Here is a 22,521-nt window from a genome sequence, read left to right as displayed (position 1 = left end):
TATTATAAGATAACTTAAGTCTCTTTACACAAATTAGTTAACTACAGCGTCACCTACTTACCTAGCAGCTTGAGTTTACTAATGATTGAATCACGCTTGGCTGCATCTGAGCCATTGAAGGCAATGAAAGTCCCTCGACCACGGACTGAGTTAATGTGTCCGGGGAACCGCTGCTCTAGTCCTTGGATACCCTGAAGTAAGGAAAAATAGAAATGGAAATTACACCCATGACTAATGTGATTCACTCATACTGGACTTCAAGCAGAAGAGGTGACATTCAACAAAATGCCTCTCGGAAGAGCAGCATAAAAGCCCTAAGATATCCATCTGGTTTATCTCTTCATTGTTTTAGTAAAACCCAACATTACCCATCAGTAGCAAGTACATCCCCTAAAGCCACTCAATACTGTGCTTTCTAATCATTCATAATACCACTGCTTTATGAATGTCCATCCCACTCTCATCTTGTTCCTCTTTCTCTCTCTCACACCTTTTGACTTATACAGTACACTCTTTTTACTAATTTTTTGCTACTCACCTTCATGAGAACTGCTCCTGTTTCTTTTACATTCTCCAAAAGTCTGTCACGGTTGATAACCTGGATAACTTCCTCAAGCATGATGATTTTGGAGGGATCACCCATCCAAGTATTGTAAATGCGATAAGCTTGACGTGGCCTGACAAGGAAGAGAAGGAAGTAAATAGATTATTATTACAACTCACTTTTTTCATTCTCAAAGTATTGTACTTAGGAGTATCTTTCCCTAACATGTACAGCATCACCCTACATTTTAGTTTTGTAAATGATTACTGCACTGTACAGTATTCATATCATTACGGTAGATTTATCAGTCTAATGTGTTTTCTTCCACTTTTTTGTGTATTGTTGTTGTGGGTTACTTTGATATACCCATGTTCAATGTATTCCCTCATTATTCTACATCTTCTATGGCTAGTCCTACTCATGCCATCATCTCCATATTCTTTTACTCCAAACATCCGTACCAATTAAGTGAAATTTTAACAAAAGGTAGGATCATGTTAAGATTGAACATGATGAAGGAACACCCTAATGCTATTTAGAAGGGTTAGGTTAAGTTAGGTTATGTTAGCATTTGGGTGTTTAATTATTTATAACCAATAACTATTGCTGATGAGGATTTTTTTTTATGCAGAAATATTGCCACATACTGTATACAGTCTATCTGTCTGTCTCTCTCTTTCTCTCTCTGCCATTTTCTGAAAGGAGTTGTCTCTTCTAAGAATTTTACCTGAATTCTTCCTTGAGGTAATATCCACCTGTCATCATCTTTTTACTGAAAGTGACAATATCTGGAGCTTCTGGGAAGTCAAAGTGTTCATGGCACCAAATCTTGCCAGTGGGGCCACCACCAGTCTGAACCTCATCTATGAGTAGTGCTGCACCAGTCTATAAAATGAAGAAATTGCACTCAGTATCCTAACTGTAGTTAAGCATACAGTCGTTCAAAAATTCACAAACATTGGTCCTGTTTCATCAATATTTGAATTTCTGCATTTGTCAGACTGAAGCAATTTACGGAACTTATTTTTTTGTGTTTACCATGTCTTCTGTACTATATTACATAATTACTGTATTAACCCTTTAGTGGGCAGGGCCTCCCCTCAGCTGAATAAAATCATCTGGCATTAGCCAGAATAGAATACATAAGGGATACTTTGCTCTCTAAAGGGTTAAGGGAATTTACTCATACTGTAATATTTTTGTTGCTGGTCTTTCACTGATACTGCATGTATAAATTTTAAATAAATTCAAGCTTCCTGAGTTATCTTACTTAATTCTGGTAATATATTTATTTCATGATATAATAATCACTGAATACTAAAGTTTAGTGGCCACCTGAGGGGGGACACACTACAGTTTAGTGGCTACCACTAGCCCAGGCACTTTTCCCTCACACCTGCCACTACATGCCCTCCTGGCTACCTATGCACTACTGACTAGTTCAGCTATACAATATATAGCTTTGTGCTACCTCCATATCATTAACATACCCGCTTTGCAATTTGCTGTAGCTCCCTGAAGAACTCTGGTGAGGCGTGATTGTCTCCACCCTCGGCCTGGATGGGTTCAACCACAATGCCTGCCACTGGCTTTCCCATTTTATTGTATTTGTGGATAAGATCCTCAGCCTAAAATGGATGTTAATATGATACTGGTTTAATAGATGGCATTATTTTTATTAAAGATTTATTAACACAACTTACTCATTATTTTAAATGTTGTTGTTCTCTTGGCATCTTTCTCTCACATGAGTTATAAGATATTGTTTGTTTGAAGCATCTGACAGTTTGATGAAATATATATAAAATTAGTTCTTAGAGAAAATAGCATTTGAAAATGATTGGCAAATATTTTGACAATTACAAAAACACTTAATAGGAGAGAGAGGTGCATTACAACATTTAAAGGCATAAGTGGAGGCACTCACTTGGTGCAGTACTGTGCAAGTATTTGGTTAGGCGAGGTGTTCAGCTAGTTGGGAAAATTTAAAGTGTAACATCTTTAAATACCTAAAAACTAGAGATACATGACACTTAATTTGTACAAATGTGTAATGTGCCGATGTTATTATGCTAACCCTGAAAAGTATGGAAAATGGCTGTAAAACAGTGACGATGCTGATCAAGTACGTATATACAGGTAAAAGGAGGTAGTGTTGCACTAGACAAATGGACTCACTTCCTCGAGACATTTCTTGTCCTCCTCTTGGTTCTCTCTCTGGTGCTCCTCCAGTGGGTACAGATACTGGGGGAACCTCGCAAAGGGCCAGTCCAATGATGGAATGTCAATCTTATGAATAGATTTGGAGTGGGTGGTGGCTAGGCATCCCATTGTTCTCCCATGGAAAGCTCCTGTTATGGAAATACATGCATACTAGAAATAATTCTGATGTTTCAGCATGGCTGTGTGATGTTGCAAATGATTTACATATTAGGGAAGTCTACTGTGAAAGTAAAAGTGGGTACAGTGTGGATACAGCACACTATAAACTAAGCCTTCAGTGCACAAAGAAGCAGCATGGCCGGTACTGCATTCGACCGCCTTCACTTCCCCAAGTTGTAAACTTAGGTACCCATTTACAGCTGGGTGAACTGGGGGCACCCAGAAATCGAACCACCAAACCCTGGAACCGTAGGCAAGTGCTGTATCCACTCGACCACTGTGCTCCTTAGTCTACTGTACTCCTCTGTTATTAGAAAAATTTAAAATAAGTGATAACAACTTCTATATCTTCCACAGTGTTCAAAGTGATTGTTATGTTTCTTACCTTGGAATGACAAGAGTGAGTATGAGGGACATCCTGGTGCTTGATTTATCATGCAGCTGTCTAATTCTTCCTGGGTGAAGTCAGTGGTGCCTCGTTCTTTGTTGCGGTACCATATATAGATGGCTTTGTAGGCATTCTCGTTGCTACAGGAGCCACAAGCCATGGTGCACACATTGCTCAGACCTTTTGGAGCTATCTGCAACACATTTACACAAACTCAATTGATAACAGTAAAAAAGTTCTTGTTTACTAAAGTATCATCTTAAGCTGAAAATATAATGAAAGTGGAACAGTGGAAACTAATACTGTACTGTAGTTTAAATTTGAAAGAAAATGATTTTGCATCTGTTACTGAAATCTTATAATTTTTACTACAGTATTTATGGTGGTGAGGCACTAAAGAAGACACCAAAAATGCCACATATCTAATTAAAAACAAAACTGACTAAAGGAAATCAATTACAGCACATTGTTAGAATGGAAATACAGTACTGTACTGTATATCATGAAATTATGGGCAAGTTTAGTTTTGTCTTTGGTTTTCAGTTACTGTAAGTACAGTAACTATTATTAGGCCTCATGCTAATCCTACTGTCTAATGTGTATTAGGAGACAAGCATGACTCCTTTCAAGACAGTCAAGATGTCTGTACATATATGAGGTGCAGATTGTAGTGGAATTCTCCCCTACAAACGCTGTTTGTCGCTGCCTAGCCGACCCCACCAATTCCCCAGTGTATGCCTCATGGTCTAGGTCAACCAGCGCCGCCATACATCACGGAGCGGGGGTCAACTGCTAAGCCACGCCTACCCCCGCTATTTAAGACCTGTCCTCGTGGTGATCTCTCTCTTTCTACCTACAGCCGCAGCCAGCAACACCACCTCCTCCTCCGCCGCTGCCTGGCGGCCTTCCCTCGCTCCTCCGCCTGCCTGGCGGTCCTTTCTCCCGCTGGCGAGCATGGCGACCCACAAGCTGTCCTTCTCTGAGCGTCCTCACCAACCAGCTCTCTCTACATCACGCTTGTAACCATGCTGCCTTCCCAGCACCAAGCTGCATTGTACATCCAATACAACATGTATATAGAGAGCACATTGTGAGTTTCCTTTCTCCATTCCATCCTGAGTGTGAACCAAACAACCAGAACCCCACAAGATACTTGCTATCCAGTCTAATAGTGTGAACATTATTAAGCACAAATCCAAACTCTTTTCTGTGGTTTGTTCAGCGATACACGTTTTAAAATTATTTATCCTGTATGCACCTTGGTGCGTGTGTCTGATTGCAACAAACATCTATTTTTCACCCAGCATCACTTTTGCTTAAAAAAATATATGTAGTAATCCAAAAATTTTTTTTTCTTAATTTCAGACTATCTGCAGTTCACCAGCATCTAAACAGTAAGTAAGACAAAGGGTCTCCTCTTTTTCTTTCTTATATCAAGAATCTGGTACAGTATTGAGATACAGTACGCCCGGATAATTCGCGGATTTTTATTTCGTGGTCCTCTATTATTCGCGGATGACACCCTGGATATACCCAATAATGTCTGCTGGTAGTTTTAAAGTTGCTGGCATTTTCAAGGTCAGGACAGGGAGCCATTCGTTCTAGAGACAGTAATTTCCTTTACCTGTATTGTATATACAATCAAACAAATTTATTAAAAATGTGACAGTCTGCCCTCAAGTCTACTACCGTGCTTTGTTATTAATAAAGCACGGAGTAGACTTGAGGGTAGACTCGCATTTTTAATAAATTTGTTAAAGATTATTTGCGAGAGGATTTTCCCATTATTATTTATTTGTATGTGTTTGGCGATTCACGGCTATTTTGAGAACCTAATCCCTGCGAATTTGAAGGGCATGCTGTACAATACATCTAATCCCCTTTGCTGTAAAACAATTTCCTGTCAATGTAACTTCTAAGCAATTTTTTTCATCCTTAAGTTGGTAGACTAATGTGAGATTCAATAACTACTGTGCTTACAAATACTGTACTGTACTGTAGTTAGAAGGCCATTAAGAGATAGTGAGTGTTCCAATATGATTAAGGGTGCATGTGGGAGGTTAAAATCAAGTTTTTGTATTTTTTATGATAATCTTTGTTAAAAGTAATTAGGTTTTAACACCCTCTTGCGATACGTTAGGTAAAATCCACATTAACGATAGTAGGCTGACCTCGCTGACACAGAATGTAAACCAGTGGTTCTCAACCTTGTTTGCCCCATGCACCCCTTTCACCATATGTCAGAATGTCACTCCCTCTCCTTTCCAAGATTGTCTGCCTCAAAAAGTGCATTACAAATAATATGCATATAATACTGAAAATCCTTTATTTTTTCCATATTAATATCAGTTTCCCCCCCCCCCCTGAAAACCTGAGGGGGGAAATTCCCCCCTGGTTGAGAACCCCTGATGTAAACATTGGGAAAGCGCCTATTTCCCTTTACTTGCTAACTACAGTCCCTTGCTTTGTTTCAAAGTGATCACATCTGCCCTCGCTCTTGTAACACACATTATTGTTATTAAAAATTGCTTAATCTTGTGATCGCTGTGATATTTTGCCGTTATTGGTGAGAGGAAAACTTTATCGTTTGGATTTTGCCATTTTGGTGACTGTGAAGTGATCAGTGTTACTCTGTAACTTTGAAAAAAACAAACCTTCTGTTGGAGCCATTGGTGTCACTGCTCCATTAACAAGAGATCCCTTAGCCTTAGAGTGGATGTGTGATGACGACCAGGCTTTTTTTATTAAAGTGGCGAGGTTTGTTTAATTTTTTTGTATTTATTTAATTAGTGTAGGATCATTTTTTTTTTGCGTTATATGTCTGTGTTGGACAGGCCAAGAATGTATCCCCATGAAACCCATGTTAAAAGGCTCGTGATTTATACAAGGGTTTTCAGGAATGTAACCCTATCACAAATCTGAGGATATACGTACATGAGTAATACTGTATGTACTGTACTCTGTTTACATTGTGGGTTGGAGGCTTACTTCTTCCCCATGAAAGGTAAACCCAGTCACCTGCTTGGTTAGAATCGAGGTAAGAAAATTTTTAACATGCAGTATCTTAGTAAAATTCTGTCCATTTATATACTGTATACTGGGTATTTATTGAAGCCTAACTGTACAAGACAAGAGAAAGAGAAGCTAGGGAACCTTCCCATCTTAAGAAAACATATCTGAATCTGTAAGTGCCAGCAGACTTGTTAGGATTGCTATGCCAATAAGTTGATACATTTGTCTCTGACAGGCAACATGCTTCTCAGACCCTGTCAGAAACTTAAATTTACGTTCATACAGTACTTTTGAAACTTTTTAATAGAAGAGCGCAATTATTTGAATGTGTCAAAGTTTAAATTAATATTTGCTTTAATCTACTGTACTGTAGTTAAATTTTCATATAAGTTTTGAGTACATTAGTTTATAATCTTTGAGGAGACAGCACAGTTCATTATTGCAAATTATAGCTACCTGGTAGTTAACGAGGATTAAACAGAAATTATCAGTACATCTTCCGACATGGTGGAACCAAAGAGTACTACTGTCCTGTACTGATAAGAAAGTGGGAGAATGACAATTTGCTCACCTGGATGAGGGAATTATTCAGACGATTTATCCAATCTGTGCCTGGGAAGGAGCCTAGAGCTGGACGGTTGATGAAGGCTTTCTGTAATGGAAAATCAAGTCAATATAAAAGACAACTTCAGATTAAACCCCAAAATATATATACAGTCAACCCTCACATTACGCGGTCCCGCATTCCGCGGTTCACCGTTAACGCGGTGCCTTGCCAGAACCTCACGTGCTCACATTACGCGGAGAGTGTCCGGCGCGACGCTATTTTTAGATTTGCCCCACGCGCCACCCACCCGCCCGCCTGCCTGCCTCTCCCTCCTCCTCCCTCCGCTTGGGCAAGCGGCGCGGTAAGGTTGCGCAGTGTGTGTCTTTGTTGCGTTATCACTGACGTCATATGACGTATCAGACCTGTGATTGGCCATGCATCCCTACCCCCCCTCTGCTGCTAGCTGCAATTGGCTTAAAGTATTATGACGTGTCCACCCGGGGGAGGGAGGGAGGGAGGAGAGACGACGCTTGACCTAGCCACGGCAGTTTCATACCTCCAGGCCACTCCGTGTAAACGCGCATCCATTGTTCCGTAAAATGGCTTCCGCCGGACCACCACCCCCAGAGAGAAACCTTTCCTTACCTGGACCCAGCGGCACTAAACCAAAGAAGACACGACGTTCCTTAAGCTACGAGGTGAAGTATAGCATCATCCAAGAGTTGGAGAAAGGAACAAGGCAGGTTGATTTGGCGCGCCAGCATGGCGTGAACGAATCTACGATCCGGACTATAAAGAAGGATTCAGCCAAGATAAAGGAGCACATGAAGATCACAAAGTCTACAGGTGCTTCTATGATCAAGTATTTTCACAACCAGGTGCTTCTCAAGACAGAAAAATTACTTGTGAGGTACTTGGTGCGTCAGGCGCGACGGAACATGGCGGTCGACACGCGCTCTGTGAAGGACTACGCACGTGAACTGTACATGGCAGTGGCACGAAAGATGGGAACTTCAGAGCCCAAACCCTTTAATGCTTCCTCTGGGTGGTTACAGAGGTTTAAGATCCGGAACAAGATCACCAATATAAACATTGGTGGTGAAGAAGCGAGTGCTGATCGTGCTGCGGCTCGGGAATTTCCTCCGTTTTTACGTGAGATTATGGAGGAAGGACAGTACAGTGACGACCAGGTGTTTAACATGGACGAATCTGGTCTTTTCTGGAAAAAACTACCTTCCAAGTCCTTCGTTGTGAAGAATGCCAGCAGGATTCGGGGCCGGAAAATGCAGAAGGAACGCATCACCGTCCTGTTTACCACCAATGCCTCCGGTACCTGTAAGCTCAAGTTATCGGTGATCCACACAGCCCGCAAGCCGCACGCCTACAAGAGCATGGACATGACCAAGCTAAATGTCCACTGGCTGACAGCACGTAAGGCATGGATGTTCTCTACACTGTCCCTCTCCTGGTTTGATGACTGTTTTGTTCCCGATGTAAAGAAATTCTGTGAGCGACAGAATGTCCCATTTAATATTTTGTTGCTGCTGGACAACGCACCAGGACACTCGCCCCTACTGTTAGATCGTCACCCCAACGTAAAAGTGGTCTTCCTTCCTCCCAACACTACGTCTATATTACAGCCCATGGACCAGGAGTTGATTTGCAATGTGAAAGCTGCATTCTCAACAAAAAAATTCCAGCTCCTGAACGACTACACCAACACCAGGGAAGAGTTGCGTAACCTGAGTGACACCACCACCGATAGCAAGAGCGACGAAGATGAGGATCAACAGTTAGAACAGCAAAAAATACTTTTCAAACAATTCTGGAGAGTATTTAACATCAAGAAAGCTGTGGACATCTTGGTGGAGTCATGGGATCAGCTGTCTATTGCTACAATTCGTCACGCATGGAGACATGTGTTGCATGGAATACCAGGTGAGAGGAGGAGTCAATCTGTGACTGGTGAGGTTCAGAATGTTACAGTAGCAGTGGACCTTGCCAGAGAAGCTGCGCAGACTGTTACAGTTCCAGGCTTCTCCGAGACCACCAACGACGACATCCTGGAGGTGATCAGAAATCCTGAAGTGACTGCCGACGAGATGTTGGAAGAAGAACACGTCAGTGAAGAGGAGGAAGAAGGTGCGGCAGTCTCCGAAGAACACAATTTAAGTCATAGTGATATTAAGGGTGCCATGGAGTGTGCAGAGAAGATGAAGTCCTTCCTTTCCCGCGACAATGACGATGACCGCTATGAAGTCTTCCATAACCGGCTGGTGCAGGCTATGGAGCCGTACATCAAGGTGTATCACGACAACATCAACGCCAGCCGTCAGCAAAGCATAACAGATTTCTTCACCCGCAACCCACCACAGCCAGCCCAAGCCAGTGATAGTGACAGTGAAGTTGACTTTGAGGGATTTGTCAGGGAAGCCCTGACAACTGTAAGTGACAGTGATGATGATTCACCTAGTAATGGTGATTCACCTGAGGGCCAGTAATCTGCCCTCTGCCTCGGAACCAGCCTCCATCCCCGTATGCCGACCCATCTCTTCTACTACCGTAAGTGTTCCACATAATTTTTAGTTTTCTAACCTTACCTTTATTTTTCCTATGTTAACCTTTATCTTTCCTAACCTAACCTCTTCTATATTACTTGTTTTTTCATACCATCATAAAGTTAAGATAAAATTTTTACTGCAACATGGTTATGTGTCGTCAAAAAGTGGAGTTTGGGGATCGGCCTGGACTCCATTTCAATTAATCCCATATGTTATGTTGTTCACTTTACGCGTTCCTCACTTTCCGCGGTACCCTCCGGGTTACATTAACCGCGTAATGTGAGGGTTGACTGTACTGTACTGTATGTGCATAATGTTTGCAAGTTCATTGTAATTATAATTTTGGCTTAAACAGTATTTAAAATATACCGGTTTACATGTACAGTACTGTATCAGCTTGTTTCTTTACACAGTACTGTACAATACTGACAAACAACAATGATCAAGTCAGTTTATCTATGAGCAGTATGCATAGGGGTGTCCTGCATGCTTGTCTATAAACGTGTGTTAATATGATCAGTACGTATGAAGAAGTGTGAAAGTGACCAGCAAATGATCACCTTAACTTTACACTGAGTGGGCCGGTGAGAAGTTGCCTGATCAATACTGTACTGTACTGATAGAAGATTGGATTCCTCCATTATTGGTATCATTTATGAAATAAAGTTGTGATAATAACAATTTCATCATCAAAGTCACTTTTACTGTTCTATACTGTACTGTATAAGGGTGTTCCTTGACGTGTTGCAGCAAGTTAGTATCAAGATACAGTACAAGTACATTACATGTCCAACTAATCAGATATTCTCAGAAACAATACAAGTACTCATGAATATTATACAGTACAGTACTGTACTTAGTTTAAATATTCCCCCCTTTATTGCGCACAGTTTTGAAAGTAAGAAATTTACCGGACTCATAATATAAGTAACAAGCATAGCCATGAAGGAGCTCAGAATTACTGTACTGTACTGTATTGTATTGTTTTGTATACTGTATACTAATTGTCATGTTAAGATAAAAAGTATGTACTGTATGCCATAATTTTTTTTTTTAAGGAATCAGGTTAACAAATTTCCAATACTACTTTACTGAATAAAATGCAGCACACAGTTATATACAGGGTATTAAATTAAATGTAACAAACATCCACAGGTCTGAAATTTACAATGGGATGCTAAATGTTATCATTCTGCAGTGCTGTTAATTGAATTTGCTGTACAGTACCAATCACCAACCAAGAGAGCGGTTGCAAGCTAATTAAATACAGCAGCACATCACAAACATAACCAGAACTTACAATGTTTTGGGGATTGTCAAGAAGCTTCAGAAGGTCTGGGTGGCTGTACCCAAGAGGCAGTGAGGAGATTTGGGTGTACACATCAAGCAGAATGTTGCCATCCACATCCACCAAATAGTTGCCCAGACTACGATCATAGTCCACAAACAGCTGAACGGCTCCCGATTCCTGTCAGTAGTGAAGCGTGACGTGTCAAGCCTGGGCTGGTGGCCAGGCCCCGGCTCCACAACCTTAATGCTGCACTGAATAACACATCAGTAAGCCCTGGGTAACTCTGCTATTGTATAGTGCAAGGAAGCCATGTGAACTAGACTATAAGATGTGCTTCAGCAGCTAATAATCTTCTTGGTGATTATGAAGTACTGTACTGTATTGCAATTACAGTACAGTATTTATTAATTTTGTGATACAGTATATCCAGATTCTATTAAGATTAGCCTGAAGGGCATTATCATGATGATACATCGTGATACATCTTTTTATTGATAAATACTTATATTAATGACACCAGATAACTAAAGATATCTGTGAGCCTCTGTTTAGTTTCTCCCAGCAATCAGTTATTCGTTTTTGTTTTGGAGTTTGACCAAATTCTAGTTATATTCACAGCCATATTTTAAGTATGCCTGAGTGGAAGTTTGAGTGTTAGAAAAATTATCGTCAGATGACTTTATAATAATAATTCCAGTCTAGTGGTAAGGGTGGATTCAGCGACTGAGTTGCCAGGGAGGAGGTGTGGGGAGAGGGATTAACAAGTGGCCAACTAGGGGAGTCTGGGAGTTAAATTGATTAGACAGTACATTATAAACAATAAGAAGCAGAAGGTAAAATGAAGTACTGAATTCTAAGTGCCTGCCAACAGTACTTTGAAGAGCTGTAAGTCATAACGAAGGAAATCTAGATTCAGGAAATGTGACAGTGTGAGCCACATACTGTACTATAAGTATTTGTTCTGTTGCCAGTGTAACACTCCTCTTATCCCACGTCTTATGCCTTGTAAATTCTTCTCTAACTTCTTAATTTCCCACATCCTCATTTGCTCCTGTATCCTTAACCTCACCACCCATACCCTGTCCTCCCACATGTACTATGCTTCATTCGCTGTCTTACCACCATCCCCGTCTTTACACTTTTCCACCTACATCATCACGCCTTCATTAAATTACCAGTCTTGTCCCTGCCCTATTTCTAACTTCACCCTACCCTCCTTTTTTCTCTACCTAACCTCAATCCATCTTTTACACTCAACACCCCATAACTCATAACCTTACTTTGAACCCCCATCCACCACTCCCCCACACTTACCCCTTCTCTCCCTTACCCCTGCACACCTGTATCTGTGAGAGCTGGTGGAGCTTCTGGATGGAAACAGGCCCAGGGATGGTGTTGGTTAGGATTTTGGGACTCTCTGGCTCATTTGCAATCAAGGGCCGGCTAGAGGTCACCTTGGGTTCTGTCTGCTGACTCCGCACACTGCCTGTAAAGTAAAGTAATGGTTACTATTTGTTTTTAACAAATCTGTCAACCCAAAAGTTCAAATTAATGAAGTAACACCCCTTTATTCTGTAAAGGGTCGAGACTCAAGTTGTTCTTTAGTCTACAAGATGCTAAATGTTCAACAGACTTAGAGCCTGGTACACAGTTTAAAAGGTGCTTGTACAGTGTTCAGGAGGTTCTCTTAAGAGTTTGTTCAGGCTGTAGAAGTAACCCTGCATATATTGTACAGTAGTCAGGGTGTGGAAAGGGGGCCTTTAATTCTCTTATGAGTAAGTACACAAACTTATATACCCACAGTACCTGTATTAAGTCTATATTTCGTCAAGTGTGTACTGTACTTCTAGCCAGAGAGAGAGAGAGACCGACCTTGTTTATGCTCACTTTGCTCGGTATTTCAAGTGTTTGACTTAGTATATGTGTGTGGAAGTGGTATACTGTTTACTGCACACATCATTGTCATCCCTAAAAATCCCATTTAATTCATATTACGCTACATAACATTCAAATGCACCGCGCTTGTAGAACCTCAGAAAACGGGAAACATTGAGAAAGGACAACTCACCTACTCAAGGTTCCTAGACCATGTGTTGTATTGTACCCAGGTATAGTTATATCATATCAAGTGTATGTATTCATAGCATTAAGGATCACTCAGGGTAGGCATAAGATGAATGTTAAAGTCCAGTTGAGCCGGACGAGTGTACTGTAAGACTAAGTGTGGATCAGGGTTTGAAGGTCCTACTATTTACGTCTGTGAGCGTGTAGCGAACATAACTCCAACAGATATCATATGAAAATACATGAGAACAATGATCTGGAAAAAGGATAAATGTATCAGAACTATGTGAGGTGTTGACAGTGATCTAGAAACTATACTTGAAAGGAAATATCTTATATGCTTCGGTATGAACTTAATACACCTCGTATCCTCACGTGACATATACCCACGACAGGTACAGTGATCAGAGAATCTTATGTCTGTGTTCAAATAGTGCAATGTGTGAGAGGAGGATCTCTCATTACAGTTTTAAGTGAAGTTGATACACCCCCGCCATGAACATTCAGCCTTTGTTTTAAGGCGCGTCATGTACCCGCCTCAGTTGCCACGTTGATATTATAATCCCAGGCATTTACCCAAGCACTAGCAAACCAAGACCTTACCTTAGTGTGTAATTTAGGATTAAAATATGTGTTTATAAGACATGAGTGACAATATAGCGAAAAGTGTTAAGGTGAGAACCCTGAGAAACAAAAGGGAAACTTAAGGCTTGGAAACTGTAGGCCTATGTGACGGGGAGCGGCGGCACGCCGGCCTTAGACCTTCCCGTTCTGCCGTCACCACAGGTGCCATGTGATCGGAGTATCTTGCCGCCCGGCCGCCATTGTCCACTTGAGCGTCACACCAGGTGGGGATTACTCCACGCTATACCAGTCCACTGTGAACCGGTGGATTCCCAGCGCACCACTCCACATGAATAGTCACAACTAAGGAGACCGTGAGAAACTGCGGTCGTCACTTGGAGCGACCTATAATACCAGGCGTAGAAATAGTGCTGGTATGTCTCTAGGTGAAGCCCTCGTCTTTACCCACCGAGGGCGGTGTGCGAACGAGGGGCCCGTTGTGTATACCTAAAAGTCACAAGGAGTCACATACTTGCAGGTATGGAGTCTAACAGGTGTGTTGAGATGGTGCTGCTATGTATGATAACCGACGGTGCTACAATCCACACCAGTGGAACAGTCTGATGTGTTAAGGGATATTGTAAGAAGGAACGACCGAGATACGGCGTTCACCGATTGTTATGCAATAAGTGGGTGGATGACCCGCCAGTAATGTAGGAGTCTGGGGCCCAGCTGGGTAACCAAAATTCCGTTGTTCTTCTGAGGAAGGCCAATTCATGTATATGTTTTTTTACCAGTATGTTTTATAAGGAATAAATCAATTAAGACATGTTATGGTTTCACCCTTCTTTACCCTTATCGATCTGGTCAATGGAAAACCTAACCCAATGCCTAGTCCACTCTGCCCGCTACCTAACGAGCTACATACTGACCAGAGGGGGTCTGGTGGCAGCGACCCTTAGAAATTAAGATTAGAGTTAAGTTATCCCCTTAGATTTAGTGACCCCAGTCTGGCAGTATAACTGTATTGAAGAAAAATAATTCTACTTTTAATGTGTGTACACACACGCACTCTGGTTGGTGCTGTTGCTAGTCGGGCGTCTGGTCATGTATCACTGGCCATATAATCCATTTGAACATGCGACAATTTTGGTGCCTTCACAACATCCTCCGGCAGGATATTCGAAGGGTTCACAGTCCTTACTCACACACAAACACCAGTGTGAACTGGAAGGAAATCGAGTTAAAAGCCTTTGTGAGGTCAACGTTGACGCAAGTGTGTACAGGTATGGTGTTTACCATCCCTGTGTTGTATCTGTGTGCATGACTTACACACATTGTGGGCCAATTGCAAGAACAGTCGTTGGGTGTACGACGCCATTTACGATGACCTTCTTGCCCTGATCTTGTTTCAGTTATACCACCATTTTGAAGCTCAGGAGAGATCTCGAAGCTTCAATATTTTGAGTACAGCACTAGCTAATAATTCCCACCAGGAAACTTGTTTCGAGACTCCTCCAAAGCTTCGAAAAGTGCAGAATTCCATATGTTAAAGGCGATATTGCTGAAAAAAGACCAGGGCAAGAAGGTCATCGTGAATGGCGTCGTACACCCAACGACTATTCTTGCAATTGGCCCTTTACAGCCCGACACAGAACTATAAACATAAGAACTTAACATTGGTATAACAGTTCTGTTATCACAGTCATTTTTTTATTTATGCATTACCATGATAGCCCCTCACTACCCCGGTATTGAAGGCCTCAGCTGCCAAGGTGACTCCTGAATTAAAAATTTTCATTCACAATTAAAATGGGTGCGTGTACCTCGTCGTTGCCACACACGGGTATACTGTACATCCCACAACAGGTGTTCATGTATAACTCGCCACACACAGGTGATAATACATCGTGCATAGTAACAAAAGTAAACAGAGCGCCCAAATGAATTGTTCAGAACTAAACTATAGAAGAATAATGTAATATATTTACTACAAATAAAAAACAATACTAATTCCAGAATACAACAAATACAGTGATTAACTAGCTGTTAGTAGGACCAAACTAATTGTTCTAAATTACTGCTTGGAGTAATTATTACGCTTTAAATCATTTAGCGATATTGTTTTCTATTGATAACAAGACAATGCAGTAAACTCAAGGATTACCAAGTACTCACTACAGTATTTTCCTAGTGTGTGTGTGTGTTTGTGTGTTTCAGCTCGACGTCTACCAGCATCTTGTCTTAATGTGGGACTATGTCAACAGTATTCGTCCTCTTTTACTGCATTCACGCGTTTATTGTTATGTTTCATCAAATGTGTGTGTGGGGGAGGAGGGTGGGTAATGCCAGAAAGTGTGTGGAGGAGGAGGGTGGGTAATGCCAGAAAGTGTGTGTGGGGAGGAGGTTGGGTAATGCCAGAAAGTGTGTGTGGGGGAGGAGGGGGGGGGGGTGATGAAGGCTAGGGTGGAGTGCATGTGTGGTGGAGTGGCCGTCACCTCAGCTTATAATGGTGGACACACACTGGCCACTATCTCCTCCTCACATGCCTCACCTCTCTCTTCCTCCACGACTATTATCTTGCCCTCTCACCCGCAGCTGAGACGGTGTATCCTTTCTTGAACTTTCACCCTTATCAGTTACAGAATATTTTCAGCTTCAGAATGTACCCGAACAAGCTTTAGTGTGGTGTATCAGCGTCAGTTAGTAGTATGTGGTTATCCAGGGGCATATGTGGCTCATTCAAGGAGTCTTTATTTCAATGTTGACGAATATCTTTATTGGTCAACAAGTGAGAGGAACAGTCGGTAAGACAGCTTACCGTTCGTCCGTCTGTATGTCAAGGCAGAAAGTCAAATGTTTAACTCTATTATCCAAGGTAGGAAACATAGTTGATGATCACTCTCGCAGCCCTACACCCGCTCCAAGAACCTTACTATAACTTTTCTCGCCTCACTTCATTCACTGGCATAACAACAGATCAACCTTTTAGAATACCGCTACGTTTAGTAGGCGAGCATAAAGCGCAGAACAGTTTTTGTTTTAACCCCCCAATGATCGGCGTCAACAAATTATTTTTATATTTTTATCAGCTTACTGCCTATGCTGGCGATCAATCTGTTCTTTATTACGACCTTCCTTGCCCAGTGTTAGTATAGTTTACAAGAGGAAACCGGAGTACCCGAAGAAAACGTCACATCCTACTTTGGGGATTTGAACCTACGACCACAGTTATGAGAGACAAGTGCAGTACAAAATAATAATAATAATAATAATAATAATTAACGGTTTATTGAAAAGGTTCTGCAGCCAGAAGGCTGAAAATATACATTGGACATAAATGACTTATTACATACATTGGTGGTTTAACAAAAGCTTTCATTAGAGAAAGGTGAGCATACAGTGAACATACAGATTAATGTTTATAGTGGAGGTCACGTAGATCATATACTCTGAGGTGTTGGTGACCCAGAATTTTACCCTCTCAGTGTGGATATTTTTGTGTGTTTTAAAGATTTTCCGTCACACACAGTAATGATAACAACAGTACAGACACAACAGTAACAGGGGAAGCAGAAACATCTTCATATTTAGAATTGGTTGACGCGTATTATAAAAGGTATATCTCTGAAGAACAGGAGCAAGTAATTGACTGATTCTCATCTTGTGTGGTGTTCCCTGTAGAAGACGGGGAGAGGGGCTGATGGGAACAGAATGTTTCTCCCTACTGATGGGCTGTGACCTGTCACTTGAGGTGTCGTAATGGAATCACTAAAATATTTCTCAGCTTCACATATTGATCCAGTGGAAATGTTAACTAAACCCGTCTGTCATTATCTGCTGACGTTTGGGAAACTTTTCTGTTAAAACTTGTTTGTAAACATATGAATAAAGTCCGGCGCCAAGCTATAACACTACCACCACCGGTTGAACAACTCGGCACCTCACTCCATGTCGGAATTAGACTTCTCACCACGCATTCAGGACGGGGACTAGTTTATTGTGCACCCTCTGACCCTTTGAAAAGAGAACAGCTGTAAGGGCCCCCTGGTGAATGTTATAACAAGTACCAACACTGTAATTAATTCCGATGTCCAGTTGTACTGCCGACGTAGACACTGACTCGGGTGTTGTGTACAAACAAGCGCAGTACTTCGCTAGCATTCTTGGCAGCAGCAGAAATACCTGTAGTGTAAAGTAACAGGTGTATTGGTTATAGTGTATGTAGTAGTGGTGATGGTGAATATTAAAACTAACATTGAAAGTGGAAATAGTAGTATTAGTAGCTGTAGTAGTAGTGTTGGAAGAAAGTTGTAGTTGTAGTAGCAGAGTACTGGTGGTGGTAACAGTCGTAGTAGCATAAGTAGCCTCCCCGGTAGCACATGAGGCTGATGTGGCATTATTAACATAAAGGAGTGGTGGTTAGGTCAACTGCTAAATTACTAAGAACAAGGATAGCATGTTACCCTAATTACATGAACGACCACTAATTACAGACTATATTATAATTGCACTATGCCCCTCCCCCCGTCCCCGTGCTTGAGGTCAGATCATTAAACTAAATTATCAGGCGTTTTAGTGTGTGATTCCTGGTTTGGGGGGAAGGTCTGGATTTCCATTCTCGAAGATTCGCAACTTATTTTTTTCCTCTTAAGGCAGTGACGAGAGAAGAGATAAGTTATAATTAAGTGCTGTTACAGTTTTGATGTCACGTGGCCCCACCTTTGTGTGGTAACTGAGGCGAGGCGTTCTTCTAGTTTAAAAGGGGAATTTCGCGGAAGAATTTTTGAGAATCTTGGATCTGGTTGAGTGGTAATGTGAGTGTATGATTCATTCGTTGTTCCATCTTTGTTATGGCTGTGTGAAACAAAAGGAAGATGTGAAGGAGAAGGAGGGAATGATTGAAGGATGAAACGCGGCAAAAAAGTCCATGTAAAACCTGCTAACAGGCTCAATAGTGTATCCTCACACTGTTCCCTGCGGTGTGGGATCATGGCGTCTATTATTTTAAACAAGGTCTCGTTATACTGCAGCTACCCGTGCACTCCCTGGCTGCAGGTTTAACATGTGCAGTGTGTACTGTATGTGTCCATTACATTACGGCCGTTTGTATAGTTATCCATCATCCATGGGGCCTCTGACGGGCAAATGTTTTTCATCTTTTAAATTACCAACGAAAAATAATATATCGCTAGAATTTGTATATATCTCATTAATATACCTTTATTATCCTGTGGTCCATTAAAAAATATTATCTCCTTACTTTACTTAACTGAAAAGCAATTTTGTACAATCAGACGACAAGTTCAACATTCCCCCAAATGACAATAGTATTACCCCCCAACTCCTGCCTTAAGTCCCGTGTAATTCCCAGGGCCGGATTCAGGAGTGGGCAAAGTGGGCAGCTACCCAGGGGCCTCCACAATCTGAGAGCCTCCACATATCAGGGCTGGTCGACTTGAAACCACATGAATGACTCCAGTTATGTCTCACTTTTGTGTGTGTGTGTGTGTGTGTTGGGAATTTGTACATTATCAATAAATATACAGTTAATTAAAAATTTCTCAATGTTCTAATTTCCTCAATATAACTGCATATGGCTTCAAAATTCTCCAAAGAAGTGTTCAAATTTCAAAAATTTCCCGGGGGGCTTACAGCGTCCCCCGGAACTCCCAGATGTTTAGGCTCGCTTCACTCGCCACCTCACACCCTCTTGGGTAGTTATAATGAGGGGGGGTCTCCACAAAGAGGCTGCCCATGGGCTTCCACAGGTCTAAATCCGGCACTGTTAATTCCTCCCCTTTATTGTAGTTATTGTATTAATGTTTCAGTGGTAAGTTTACAGCGTGGAGGCTCCGATATGTTCCCTGTACACAGTTACCGATATCTTCAGCAAAAATAAAATACATTGGGTTTTTATAACTATACCAAAGTGATATCATCTGTATTGGTCCTTCAAGTAAAGTACACTTCAGCAGATCGTGTAGCTTATATTTAGAAACAAACAAGATTGATAGTAAAGTATTTTTATCTCAGGTTTGGTTAAAGTCCAAAGCAATTTGTTGGAGCAATCTAACCCACACACGGACAGACGCAAGCATTCCTAAGTCCTCAATTTCAGTATCAACATAAGGCTAAGTGAGCCCCGTGTTGTTACCAGGCGCCCCAGAAGCATCTGGCAGTTGTCAACAAGTTTTCCTCAGGATGGCGAGGGCCAACAAGACACTGCAGCACTATTACCACCTGCCATTTATTTTGGTCCGGCTAGATATGGACGTGTCCTTGATAAATCCAGGAAAAGTTATCGGGGTAGATAGTCTGTTTCTAATGCAAACCACAGTGTATGGTCATGTCCATAAAGGAACTCATGGGGTATGTTTAATTGCATTGCCATGACACTATGCTGTCATGGGGGGGGGGGGGTGTCATTGGAACAGGGGTATATGACTAAGCGCGGTATTAAAGGTAGATACGGAAAGTGTCTTTCCACGGGAGTGTGGAGCAGCAGCAGCACCACGCTAAGTCACGCCCATGGCCGAGAATGTCTGGCTGGATGCATGAGCTGAAACACTGCGGGAATTAAGTTCACACTGGGGCGCCTGGTTAGTGAGTTGTATTAAAGGTGCGTTGCCAGGCGGGGCCACGGCTGCCGTGCTGTGTTGCTGGACCTGGTCCTGCACCTTCCTGTCTGTCCCACCAACTATCTGCCGCTTGTAATGACTGTATGCCTCTACTCTGCTATTTCCTAGTGACTGTTTCCCCTTCCCGAGTAGTACTGTATCTCCGGCACCACGTCCCTCCCGTCCAGTCACCCGCCACTCGTCCCTCTTCACCCCTTGTTTACCCTTGATACTATTTCATTTTTAATATTGATTGATCATTGTCACTACATATCTTATCACCTGTACAGTACAGGAGAAAACCAAAATCCAGTGCTGCTACCAACGCCTGTTTGCCCTTCCATGTCTCCGCCAGCGACGACCTGCTGGTTGAGCAAGACGTCAGTTGGTACTAGTTCATCCTTATATATTGATATCATAAACTGGGGTATCATTGCCAAATTTTAGTCAGGCCCTGTTGATTGTTTTCTTATACTAGGCTATTAGGTCCTCTCAACAGACCTTCGTAGTGCCTAAGATTCAGTAAATGAAGCTTTAACCCGTAATGTTTTGGGGACTAATCACGTAAATCGTACGAATTTGTAAGTGAATTTGGAACAGGCGACTCTTAGCTTGACAAGATGTACACAATTCGTAGGTTGGACGGTCACGGGTGTGTTGTATCAGCCAGGGATCTATCTCTGTCTCAACATATCTCGTCCTTTTCTTCTTCTGTCTCTTTCCCTTCCCTTATGTCTCTCTTCCTTCCATTTTCTTGTCTCTTTCACTTCCCTTTCTTCCGCTTCTTTCCTTTTCCCCGTCTTCTACCTCTTTCCTTTCCTCTTCTTTCTTTCATACAGTGGACGTACACTATACAGCGAGCGGCCCACCTCAGAGGCTGGAGACACTGCTTACAACGGACGTGTACTCGTAATTCCTAAACCTCATAAGGTGTCTATTGACTTGGGTACTGAGCTGCTGTAAGTCAATATAACACGAGAGAAGGAATGCTCTCTCCAAATATCTTCCGTCGGAATTTTTACGTAAGATGGTGGTCAATGGGTAAAGAAAAGGCTTAAATTCACTATGATAATGATATTTTTCAATAAATTGGACCAAAAAGTGTCAAAAATAAGGGTTAAAGTTGCTAAAAAGTCACGTGACGGACCATACTGGGCAGTCCCATTTACACCCAACCCCTATTGCTCATATATCCATCCAACCCATGTTTGAAGCTGCTCTTTGCAGCACATCCTTTCTACCACCTACGACTGCAGCCCAGCGGTGTTTGAAACTAGGTACGTCATTGCAAATGTCGGCCCTGTTTCTAGAGAAATAAACTTATCTCGACTATAATAGCAGGACTTAAAACTTTTATTACAAATTGTATATACCGTATCACTCTACGAACGTGGCAGAGTGTATTTCTTGTGTTTGCCCAGAACCGTTAACTCGTCCATTGTCGAGTGGAAAAAGAAGTTTGAAAATATCTTGTAAACTCCAGAATACAAAGCTTTAGGTTTGGTTAAGTTAGGTTACGTTGGGTTGGATTAAGATTGAGTTAGATTATGCGGGCTTAGAGTAGACAGGGTGAGGTTATATTATATTAATCTGGGTTGGGAGTAGATTGTTATATTACAAAGGGTGTTGGTGTTGAGTGGAAAAAGAAGTTCAGGAGCTTTTGTTTGAAAGAGAAGAGAATTTTCTGAGTCTTGATTACTTAAAGGTGTTGTTAACGGTGTTTTGAAAATTACTGTTGGGGGATTTTTTTCCTCCGGGGGAGGGGTGGTGGGGGGGGGTGGCTGCAGGTTATTGATTTTAAGGTTGGTGCTGCAGGAAGGGTGGTGGTGGGGGAGGCGGACGTGGCTTCTAGAATTGTGTGCAGAGGCAGGAAGGCAGGTTACAGGCCAGTGTGGTGAGGGAAGGCAGGTTACAGGCCAGTGTGGTGAGGAAGGCAGGTTACAGGCCAGTGGTGAGGCAGGTTACAGGCCAGTGTGGTGGGAGGAAGGCAGGTTACAGGTCAGTGTGGCGAGGGCAGGTTACAGGCCAGTGTGGCGAGGGAAGGCAGGTGTCAGGCAGGTCACAGGTCAGGGGCAGGTTACAGGCCAGTGTGGCGAGGGAAGGCAGGTTACAGGTCAGTGTGGCGAGGGAAGGCAGATTACAGGCCAGTGTGGCGAGGGAAGGCAGGTTACAGGTCAGTGTGGCGAGGGAAGGCACAGGTCAGAGGGAAGGCAGGTTGGCGAGGAAGGCAGGTTACAGGCCATTGTGGTGAGGGAAGGCAGGTTACAGGCCAGTGTGAGGGAAGGCAGGTTACAGGCCAGTGTGGTGGGGGAAGGCAGGTTACAGGCCAGTATGGCGAGGAAGGCAGGTTACAGGTCAGTGTGGCGAGGGAAGGCAGGTTACAGGCCAGGGGCCAGGTCAGTGTGGCGAGGGAAGGCAGGTTACAGGCCAGTGTGGCGAGGAAGGCAGGTTACAGGTCAGTGTGGCGAGGGAAGGCAGGTTACAGGCCAGTGTGGCGAGGAAGGCAGGTTATAGGTCAGTGGCGAGGGAAGGCAGGGGTCAGTGTTGT

The 22,521-nt window shown here is 42.4% G+C and overlaps 2 protein-coding genes across 2 annotated transcripts in view; one reads left to right on the top strand and one right to left on the bottom strand.

The window, feature by feature from the left end:
* Positions 1 to 22,521, top strand: part of LOC121872005 (intraflagellar transport protein 80 homolog) — a 94,543-nt gene that overhangs the window by 10,194 nt on the left and 61,828 nt on the right. The window contains exon 2 of the mRNA XM_042374631.1: positions 4,680 to 4,708. The gene's annotated coding sequence lies outside the window, so the exon portion shown is untranslated. The remainder of the gene's footprint in view (positions 1 to 4,679; positions 4,709 to 22,521) is intronic.
* LOC121872008 (4-aminobutyrate aminotransferase, mitochondrial-like) overlaps positions 1 to 22,521 on the bottom strand; it is a 39,066-nt gene that overhangs the window by 1,696 nt on the left and 14,849 nt on the right. Inside the window, exons 2-10 of the mRNA XM_042374635.1 lie at positions 12,066 to 12,211; positions 10,735 to 10,902; positions 6,898 to 6,978; positions 3,312 to 3,507; positions 2,723 to 2,895; positions 2,035 to 2,172; positions 1,272 to 1,429; positions 539 to 677; positions 62 to 191 (exon numbers count right to left, since the gene is read on the bottom strand). Of these exons, the coding sequence (XP_042230569.1) occupies positions 62 to 191; positions 539 to 677; positions 1,272 to 1,429; positions 2,035 to 2,172; positions 2,723 to 2,895; positions 3,312 to 3,507; positions 6,898 to 6,978; positions 10,735 to 10,902; positions 12,066 to 12,211 (1,329 nt within the window). The remainder of the gene's footprint in view (positions 1 to 61; positions 192 to 538; positions 678 to 1,271; positions 1,430 to 2,034; positions 2,173 to 2,722; positions 2,896 to 3,311; positions 3,508 to 6,897; positions 6,979 to 10,734; positions 10,903 to 12,065; positions 12,212 to 22,521) is intronic.

Source organism: Homarus americanus, unplaced genomic scaffold, assembly GCF_018991925.1.
Source record: "Homarus americanus isolate GMGI-L3 unplaced genomic scaffold, GMGI_Hamer_2.0 scaffold51476, whole genome shotgun sequence".
Classification (NCBI taxonomy): Eukaryota; Metazoa; Arthropoda; class Malacostraca; order Decapoda; family Nephropidae; genus Homarus; species Homarus americanus.
This window is presented reverse-complemented; position numbering and strand designations above follow the sequence as displayed.